Genomic DNA, 10,194 nt, shown 5'->3' with positions numbered 1-10,194 from the left:
CCAGGGGCCCTGCATGGGCCCCGGCCCCGGCGGCCCAATGGCTAATACAGCCCTGCTTCCATGGAGAACAGGCCATCCTGGCTGGAGTAGATCATCCACCAGGCTTGAGATGGAGAGAAGCTCAGCCTCGATGGCACGTTGTTCATCCACCATAGAAGGCCTTTTGTAGACTGGAGCGGGTGAGTAGTTTCTAGGCTAAAAGCAGTGGTGGAAAAAGTACTGACATTTTTTACTTAAGTAAAGTATCAATACCACAATGTAGAAGTGCTCTGTTAAGTAAAAGGCCTGTGTTCAAAATGTTACTTGAGTAAAAGTACAGTACAAGTATTGGCATCAAAATATACCTAAAGTACCAAAAGTAAAAGTACTAAAATGTTTGAAAATAGCAGATCTACAAGCTCACAACGCGTCGCAATGCGACGCGTTGTGAGCTTGTAGATCGGCTATTTTCAAACAGCCTATGTATAAAATAGGGCTGATGGGGTTAATGTATGTTTTATAATGTAATAATTTATATCTGCAAAGTAACTAAAGTTGTCAAATTGAAATACATAGGCATTGAGCGTGTTTGTTGTTGGAGAAAGTTGTATCTAAACGGTTTATATCTTTATTAGGCATTTGTAAACAAAGAAAACCCTGGGCCCAGGTCAAAGGTCAGCTAACAGTCTGACCAAAAAAAGATTGATCCTTAACTCATTCAGACCAGGAAAGCAATTATGTCATTTTACATATTAACTATTATATTAAGTATTATCTTATACTTTGGCTATTCAAAAATATTAAGTATTATCTTATACTTTGGCTATTCAAAAATATTAACTATTATCTTATACTTTGGCTATTCAAAAATATTAACTATTATCTTATACTTTGGCTATTCAAAAATATTAACTATTATCTTATACTTTGGCTATTCAAAAATATTAACTATTATCTTATACTTTGGCTATTCAAAAATATTAACTATTATCTTATACTTTGGCTGTTCAAAAATAGCAAACATACAAGCTCATAGCGCGGCACTCGGTCCGCGGCCAAATACATCTTTGGGGTCCTTCACATGAAAAGGTGTAGGTCCTTCACATGAAAAGGTGTAGGTCCTTCACATGAAAAGGTGTAGGTCCTTCACATGAAAAGGTGTACCAACATAAGGTTTTTTAGAAAGGTGGTCTATGAAATGGGCTTGTTTCATAGACCTGGTTGCTTATTTCTCTCACACAATCTGGAAACACTGATCCCGAACAGAAGTTGGTGGAGACCAAACCCACAGCGGAAGACGGTCGATAGATAGATTGCGATAGATTGCTATTTGCTTTTTTGTTGTTGTTGACTTTGTTGTCTAATTCTAACATGTTAGAAATAAAGCTTTTCATTCAAGGGGTCCTTGGCCTGAAAAACCTTGAAGACCCCTGGATTAGTTTAATGTTGATGTAATGTAGGTGTATGCATATACCAGAGGGTCTTTGAAATTCATTCACAGTATACTGTTGAATTTCAAAGACCCTCAAGTTAACGCATTAGACCCCCATTTGATAATTTTCTTTATCTCTGTGAGCTAATCTACACTGTAAAATCATCATTGTTTATTTTACTCTGTGAGGGTACAAATTAAACCAAATGGACCCTTACCATCTGTACACTCTCAGAGTTACAGACCCACGACCATTTGGTTCTTGCTTGAGATGTGGACATACTGTAACATTCACTGTATGCACGTTGATGGGACTGAAATGTTTCTTACATGGGGGTATGTCTACCTCTAGTGGTATGTGGAGGTACTACGCTGTACCTGATAGAAAATGGAAAATGTTATGTTTTATGTTTAATGTTTAAACATTGACACACGTTGTGTGAACCTGATGATCTGTAATGTGTTCAAACTAAATGAAAAAGTTTAATCTGCAACAGGGGGGTCCCTGCTTCGTTGTATTTCATTTGGTTTGTCAGAACGATCATCAGTGTATTTTGGATTCATGTTCATGTATATTTTCAGATATTTAACCACTTAAACCCTCGATACCTAATAAACTTGACCTTTCACTCTGTAATTACTCTGCTCTTGTATTCCCTCTACGCCAAACCTCTTTGCCGAGAATAGCCGATCATATCTAAATAAATACAGTTCTCCTCAGAACAGGGATGCTGGGGTTCAAGGGGTTCATGAATGTAAAAAAATGATTCTATCGCACAAAGATTAGGAAGCCCCCTGTAGTAACTCTGAGGACCCCCTAGGGGTCCCGGACCCCCTGTTGAAGACCACTCCACTGGGCTAAAGCCATCTGGGTCCCGTCCCTACCAGTACTACCTCCTCACCTCACCTATCATCCCATAACCCTGGAGGGTCGTTGGGGCACCACAGACGATCTGTTGACCAGCTCTCTCCATCCCTCTCTGTCCTCGGCTTGTAAATCTGTCCAGGGTACGACGTTAAACTGCATCCAACCTGGAGAGGGATGGGCGCCGCCGGGTTTAATTGCCCAAGACACAACACATGATGACAACTACAGCCAGTACTACCAGTACTACCAGTACAGCTACCAGTACCAGTACTACCAGTACTCGTACCAGTACTCCTCAGCTCAGAGCCACTTCCTGAGGGCGGCCAGTGCAGAGCCAAAGGTACCATGTGACTGGTGGCTCCTCCCACGGTGGGCCAGGAGCAGAGAGCCCGCCTCCGGCCCGCGTCCCCCCGCCAGCAGCTGGGCAGCCACCTCCTCCACGTCCCACCTCCTCCCCTCCCCCTCGTCCTCCGGCTCAGAGAGGAGCAGGGAGACCAGCGGGGGGTAGAGGGCCGAGGAGACGCAGCCCACCAGGAGCCCGGCGTCCAGGAGCAGGTAGAGGAGCTCCGAGTCGCGGGAAGCGGCGGCGGCTGCGTCTGGCGTCATGCCGTTGACCTGATCCAGGGTCATCTGGAGGAGCTGAGGGTCTCGGCTCTCGGCCATCAGCTTCAGGCCGTCCAGCAGGAGGCCCGGCCGGGCCAGGAGCAGAGCGGCCGCCTGGCGGACGCTCCGCTCAGGGAGCCGGTGTCTGGTGCCGTAGAGGGAGCGGATCATCAACAACACCCGCCGTCCCGCCTCCGCTTCTCCCTCCTCCCACCGGGGGCAGTGTGTCAGCAGGGCGGAGGTCAACTCCACCCAGAGGTCGGACGACTCCTCCTCCTCCGTCGTCGTCGTCGTCATGGGCGGCCACGCCCGGAGGAGGAGCGCGAGCGTCCGAAACTCATCCCACGTCCGGGCGGCCTCCAGCAGCTCCCTGAAGAGGGCGCGTCGCCCAACCTCGTTCTCCACGTCCTCCGTCTCCACCGTTCGCCGTGCGTCTCCCAAAACGTCCCGGGTCCGGTGGAGCAGCAGTAGAGCGATGTCTGCGTCTCCGAGGCCGAAGCTGTTCTCTAAGATCTGCAGAACGTCGCAGCGACGGCATACCGGCAGCGCAGCGTCGCCGCAGAACGGTCGCAACCAAGCCAGCAGGTGGTCCGAGGTCACCACCGGGCCGTCGCCGCTCTGTGCTGTGGCGTGCACGGCGCTAACCATGGCCTCCAGCGCCCCAAGGGGTTGAGAGTAATTCACCAGGGGGTCTGCCTCGCCGCCGAGCGCAGACACCACTCTCTGCACGGCGTCGTGCAGGACGCTTCGGACCGACAGGCCCAAGTCCGGGGGCGTAACGGCCAGCAGCTCTCCGATTAGCTCCAGCGGCTGTCCGTCGGTCGCCATGGTGACCGCCAGCTCGTGCACTTCAGACCTCTCGGAGCGGGAGTGGTCGTATGCTCGGCCGTAGCCTCGTAGCCTCGCCTGCCGGCTGTCTCTGAGCGACAGGATGAAGGCGTGGCCTAGCGTGTCCAGGTGGGCCTGTGAACGCTGCAGGTGGGCGATGGCCTGGTCAAAGGTCAACACGGCTGGGTTTGTCCCTTCCTGGTCAAAGGTCAACACGGCTAGGTTTGTCCCTTCCTGGTCAAAAGTCAGCATGGCTGGGTTTGTCCCTTCCTGCTTGCCGTGGTCCTCCTCCACTCCCCTCCTCTTCCACTTCTCCCCCAGCTGAAGCAGGGCGGTGCCGGCTCGCCCAACCACCTCACGCCGCGCCTGGACGCTCAGCCGATCAGCCGCCGCGGGGGAGAGCGTGATGTCGTCCAGGAAGTGGACGGCGTGGGCGGGGCTCAGTCTCTCCAGGTATCTGCTGCAGATGTCGTACGCGTGGAGGAAGTCCTGGTCGCTCTGCGGGGGTCTATTCAGGAGCTGGGGGTCTCCCCTCCAGAAGAGCCTCTGCAGCCACACGCCGTGCACCGCACTGGCGGAAAGAAGTGTGGCCCCTCCCCCGCCGGGCACGGGCAGGAGGTGGGCCAGTTTGGAGAGTGACAACACGTTCTGGCTGGTCAGGACCGGACCCAGAGCGGCCAACGGGTCTGAGCATCCGTCGGCCAGCTTGCGGTAGTCCAGTCCGTTGGCGACGGCACGGAGCTTCTTGAGTAGTTTGACGTGGGAGTGAAGCGTGATGCGGCCGGCGGTGCAGGCCTCACAGCCGGCGGCCTCCAGCAGGGTGTAGTAGTAGAGCAGGCGGCCCAGGTCGGTGCCCTCCACGCTGGGCAAGACATACTTGGTCATGTGGTCGTGGAAGGCCTGTGGTTCTGCCTTCAGCGTTTCAAATAGCCCCAGAGACTTGCTCCGCTTCTCAATGTCCTTGGTGGAGAGGCCGCTGTCCGTGAAGAGGAACTCCAGCTGGGTCATGTAGACCTCCCACAGAGGGATGGTGTAGCGTTGGGCGAGACACAGAGAGGTCCTGTACACGCCGTCGTCCAGGGTCTCCGCCAGGCCCAGAATGCTCTCCTTCTTGTATTCGGAGTCAGCGTTGAACCGCCGGATGTCCACGCCACGGCACAGACCTCGGAGCACTTGAGTTTGGGTCAGTTCTGTCAGACGCTCGTTGTACGACCGCAGCTGGCCTATCAGCTTCTCCAACTCCTCCGGCCAATCAGAGTGTGCCGACACGTGTCGGGTGACCAATGGGATCAACAGCCTGGGGTCGGTCCGATAGAGGGAGCGAGTCTTGTCCTTGAAACAGGGCACCAGGTAGGAGTATATCAGTAAGGAGTAATAGTATACAGCCAGCTGCAGGGACACGGCAGACTGGCTCTGCTTCTCAAAACACCTGTTAGCGTCCAACACCTGTGGCAGGGCCAGCAGATAGGCCAGAGCCAACGTCAGGTCCCTGGCGAAAGCGTCGTTGGCAAGCTGCAACAACACCTCTGTAGAGGAGAAGGGCGACCGTCCTTGGGTCTTCGTTTCGGCCAGTTTGCCGGTGCTCAGCAGAACCACGGCGAATTTCTCCCGAGGCACGCCGCCAGAGTACATGTCCTGACTCGGGTCTACATACGGATCGTCCAACAGCTCCTGGTAGAATGGGCCACAGCCCTGTCTCTCCAGGTCGGCGTTCTCACCCGCCGCCCCTTCCTGGTCACCGGAGCCTTGACCGTGAATCGGCCGGAGGTAGTTGAGCGAGTCTTTCAACCAACAGTTGTCTGTGATTCCGGTCAGGGCAGCCTTGGTGGTCAGTGCCGTGGTGGCCAGGACTTCGATGGTCGTTGCCACAGTGTTCGCTGCTCCGACAGAGAAAGCCAGGCTTGGAGCACCGATACGAGGGAAGTCGGTCTCATCTCCGTCCCGTCTTCTCTGGGCGTCGGTGGGATCCATCTGATTGTTGACCGCCTGGTATAACACCCGAGAATGTAGATCGCTGGAGGCAGCCAGGAGGCGGAGGATGTCGTCAGGGGGGCAGTGGGCGAGGGAGAATGCCAGCAGCTCTTCACGGGCCCCCAGGTCTGTGAAGCCCTCGCTTTGCCCGAGCAGGCTGCTCACCTCCCAGCCCAGACCGTAGCCTGCGGCCATGAGGTTATGACAGTGGACGTAGGAGGTCTTGAAGTCCAGACACCGGAGAGCGTGCTCCGCCAGCAGGGTCAACACTTGACCCTTACGCTTAGCCTCGTCATCTCCCGCCACCCGGAGGAGTGCCGCCAAATGCAGCAGCGTAGCAGACTGTTTGTAGGCCGTAGAACACCGAGAGACGCACTCCTCCACCACAGACAGCCGGTTTGACCGCAGACGCACTTGAAGCGGCAGCATGTTCACGCCGAAGTCCTCCAGCCGATGGAGGGCGCCGATGAGGTCCAGTTCCTCCCGGATGGCCAGGGGACAGTCTGTGATGAGCTGGAGGCCAGCCGTGGCCAGGTCCATACAGGGGTCTGTCGGTGAAGTGGAGGAGTTGAAGTATTCTCTGGCTGCAGCCAGCACCAGCTCCACACTCCTGTCGTAGGCCACTTTCAGCGTTTGACCTTTACCCCGTAAGGACTGGCTGACCGGCGCGTCCCGGCTAACCTTTGAGCAGTGCATGAAGTTCCCCGCCAGGCGGACGTTCTCCGCGCGGCCCGAGCACAGCAGGGATTCCACGTGAACCCGGTGACAGGTCTCTGCTTCCAGGCAGGCGTAGACGTCCTGCTGCATGACCAACAGGTCCAGGAGGAGACCCCGCCACTCCGCCTCGCCGGCCGGGGGGTCTCTGCGCCCGGCGTGGCGACAGAGTGTGAACATCAGGCGGCGAGCTTCCTCTTCGCTGTTCTGACTGTTCTGTACATAGGAGGCGGGTTTCTGAAGGCCGTGCTTCTCCAGCACCCCCACCACGCCGAGATGTTTCTCCAGTCGGTCCACCTGGTCGTGGAGGGACGAGGTGACGTCCGTCTCCGTTCCGTAGCCCCTCTCCGGCAGGCAGTCCAGGATGTCATAACACAGGCTGAGCTGATCGTCTCTCTCGCTGCTGTAAATGCACTGCAGAGCCAAGGCCAACAGCTGGTCCGAGTCCCCTACGATCTTCTGCGGGCAGTCGGGCTTGGAATGCTGGAAGATGGTCAGAGGCAAGGAGAGGTCTCGCCGGGCCAGATCGACAAGGTACTCTCTGAGCAGAGCATTGGACTTGCCGTCCGCCCGACTCTCACAGCGATGTAAGAACGGCATCATCCGTTGGAGAACGTCGTTCACATAGCGCTCCGGGCTGGAGTTGTTCATGAGGAGGCGGAGCTTGTTGACCTCACTGAGCCGCTGTAAGTCCCGAAGCGTCACGCTCGGCTCGCACAACGTCTCGTACACCAGAGTGTCCATGGTGACCAAGTCATCGCACAAGAGCTCCAGTCCGGGGATTTTGCACTTCTTTCCCAGACTCACCAGCGCCAGGGCGCAGTCCACCTGCCTGGAGCTGGACTCGATGGCCTGAGCTCTGCTCAGGTACCAGTCGGTCAGCAGCTGGATGGAGGGTGTGAGCGTACGGAACCTCAGCAGCTCTGGAGCCTCTTCATACAGGAAACTGTGGTCATCGTCGTCACTGGGCGTCTGGTCCAACACCGCTCTACACTCCTTGGCTTCACACCAGTCCATTTCTCTGTGTCTTTGCTCGATCCATGGAGCGCACAGCTTCTCTCCACTGTCATCCAGACAGGCATCTGGCAGTAGGGCGGCGTACTGGTGTGGAGAGGTGGTTTCTGGGAGGTTGCAGAGTATCGCCAGGCGATGTCGCAGTACGTCTGCTCCGTGATATGTGAACAAAACTTCTAGGGCCTGCACGTTGCTCTCCCTGGCGTAGTTTCTCGCAGAAAGAACGATATTCTGACTGCGGAATTTCTGGAAGAACTCTGCATTGAATCTCTCCTCTGCAGCATGAGGGCCGCCTAGTATCTCTTCGTACGTGGCCAAATGGTCCAGATACGAGAGTAGTTTCAGTCGGGTCAGGCACAGCTCCCTCTGCTCCAGAGTCATCCTGCTGAAGTCCACCTGGGCCAGCAGCGCTCGTCTCTTTCTGTGCCGTCTCTCCTTCCTCTCCATCTCCCTCTCCTTCCTCTCCAGCTCCTCCTCGGCCGACAGGAAGTCCTGGTATGGAGGAAGGTTGTTAAAGTCTGCGTCCTCGGTCATTGTGAACCTGCCCCCATCCTCTCCGTTGCCTATGGCGATGAGGGCCTGTAGGTCGGTTCCTCTGAGTCCGTACTCCAGCAGCTCCTTGGCTGCGTCCACGTTCTCAGGGACTCGCTCCACACACTCGTGCAGCACCGTCGAACGCTTCCTGATCTTTCTCAGGTAGTCCTGCATGGAGGCGATGCCGGCGGAGCTCCTTCTCCACCGTCTCTGGTACACCAGGTCGGTGTCCAGGTCATAGGCCTGTGCCACAGCCAGGGCCTCACCGTACTCCTCATGGTCAATCTTTCTCTGGTAAAGCTCCGTGGGTGTGGTGGACCTCAGGCTGACCAGCCGGTAGTTCTTGACCAGAATGCGCGGCCGCTTGCGTGGCGGTGGGGCGAAGCAATCCATCTCCGTCACGTAGTAAAGGCCCAGCTTGACATAGGCAAGGTAGCGATCCTCGGGTGACTCATCGTCATCGTTAGAGTCGGAGTCCGACTCCGCCTCCTCCTCACCCTCGCCACTTGGGCTGCTGTCCAGGCGGCTGCTCTTCTTCTGCGCCGGCTGCAACTCACACTCCAGGCCGAGGAAGCGGCCGCCGTGTGCGGCGGTGAGGCACGGCGCAGGTTCTAACCATTCGCAAGACTTGCCCAGGAGGTTCTGGAGGCTCCCGACAGAGGAGACGCTGAGGGACCCGGAGCAGCGAGCCAGGATCAAGGCGTTGTCGCTCCACCAGCTCACATCCGACAGCGGGTGGTACTGGTCCTTTTCTTTTAGTTTCTTCCTTTTCTTCAGTGAAGCTTCCCACTCTGGGTTGATGTCCTCAAATCCCGGCTGTTGTTCTTGGCTCCAGGCGGCTTTCTGTCTGAGCGAGGGGACCTCCCACAGAGACAGGCGGCCAGAGAAGTGAATCGCAGCCAGCAGTCTGCCGCCAGGACTCAGACTGAAACGGAACACGCCATCCTGTTCAACTCCTCGTCTAGAGAAAACCCTGAAGCAGGGCAGGGCCTTCCTCTTAGTAGCACCGCCATCATCCTCATGGCAGGTGATCTTCTTGTAGTACGGGGACCCAGACAGAATCCTCCAGGCTGTGATCCCACAGCGTGACGCCCTGGACCTGCCGCCGTCCCCAGACTCACAGCCTCCAACCAGCAGCAGCCGGTGTCCAGGGTGATACGTAGCCGAGGTGATACCTCGGGAGTAGTCGGCGCTGAAACTGAAGCTGTGGTTCTCCCGGAAGCTCTGATTGGTTCCGACACCGACCAGGTAGCTCTTCAGCCCGCCCCAGTAGGTGATTACGAGGAGCTCCGCAGACCACTGGGCGCTTGCTGTGTACTCCAGGAAGAACAGGCCCGCCGCGGCACAGCTGATATCCCCCGGGAAACCGACCACCGGCGAGATGACGAAGAGCTCGTCGCCCGTCAGGTCAAAGATACGTACGGTTCCCGTGCTGTCGGCGTGCGCCAGCAGGGTGCAGTCGTGGCTCCATGCCACCCTGCGCCACTGTGGGCCGCCGGGGTCCCTGGGCACCCGGCACTTCCCAACAGTCGAGCCAAAGTCATCCCTCGCGGATCTGATCTCCACACAGCGGTCCTGAACAACGGCCAACAGTTTGCCGTTACTTGCCAGCGCTAGCTGCCATGTGATCTGCTTGTTGGCCAACCGGACGAGACCAGGAGGCAGACGGGAGCTGGAGGGACGGTACGGCAGGAAGTGAAGGAATGAACGGAACGCCTCCGCAATAACAGAGGTTGTCTGCTCCTTGTTTACAGGTAGCTGGGTGTCCATTTCTGGTGGCCATTCTGCATTGATCAGTAAATCATATAAAATGTTTTCATCTTCACCAACATTGCTCTCTTCCGCCATGTTTACTGTTTACCGAAGTTCTGTTGTCGTCTCTGTTCTCTCAGTATGTTGTCCCTCTTCCTGTCTCTCTATTTCTCAGTCTGTCTATCCATCATTACTTCTCTCTTTCATTGTATCTACACCTGTCTTTCAGTTCAACACCTTAAACACTCCAACCTTCAACACCTTATATAGACTGACCAGAGCTCTGGTCTGACATAACACACAACACAACACAAAGCATTGCCATGCATTGTTTAACCATGTCAATTTGCGCATGTGTTATTTTCTGCACACATTTCTCTCTTAAATGTGAGTATGAGACGTTCCCTCAAGTAAAAACTTTATTACTACTACTGTAAAAACATTGATGATGTTTTGCTGTTGACTACTACGCAGGGGCGCAGCCATGGGTGGGCTGGGG

The 10,194-nt window shown here is 55.4% G+C and overlaps 1 protein-coding gene across 1 annotated transcript; it reads right to left on the bottom strand.

Moving 5' to 3' along the window:
• Positions 1–2,348: 2,348 nt before the first annotated feature.
• On the bottom strand, positions 2,349–9,791 carry LOC308100070 (NBAS subunit of NRZ tethering complex-like; the record flags this gene model as incomplete). The annotated part of the gene is made up of 2 exons (XM_080448970.1): positions 2,349–2,401; positions 2,545–9,791. One exon carries the CDS (start codon positions 9,789–9,791, stop codon positions 2,580–2,582), a length of 7,212 nt encoding a protein of 2,403 aa, XP_080305096.1. The 3' UTR covers positions 2,349–2,401; positions 2,545–2,579.
• Between the last annotated feature and the right edge of the window lie 403 nt (positions 9,792–10,194).

The sequence above is a fragment of the Gymnoscopelus braueri genome (assembly GCF_963280865.1).
Source record: "Gymnoscopelus braueri genome assembly, chromosome: 14".
Lineage (NCBI taxonomy): Eukaryota > Metazoa > Chordata > Actinopteri > Myctophiformes > Myctophidae > Gymnoscopelus > Gymnoscopelus braueri.
Note: the sequence above shows the minus strand (reverse complement) of the source record. Positions and strands in the feature narration are given on the sequence as shown.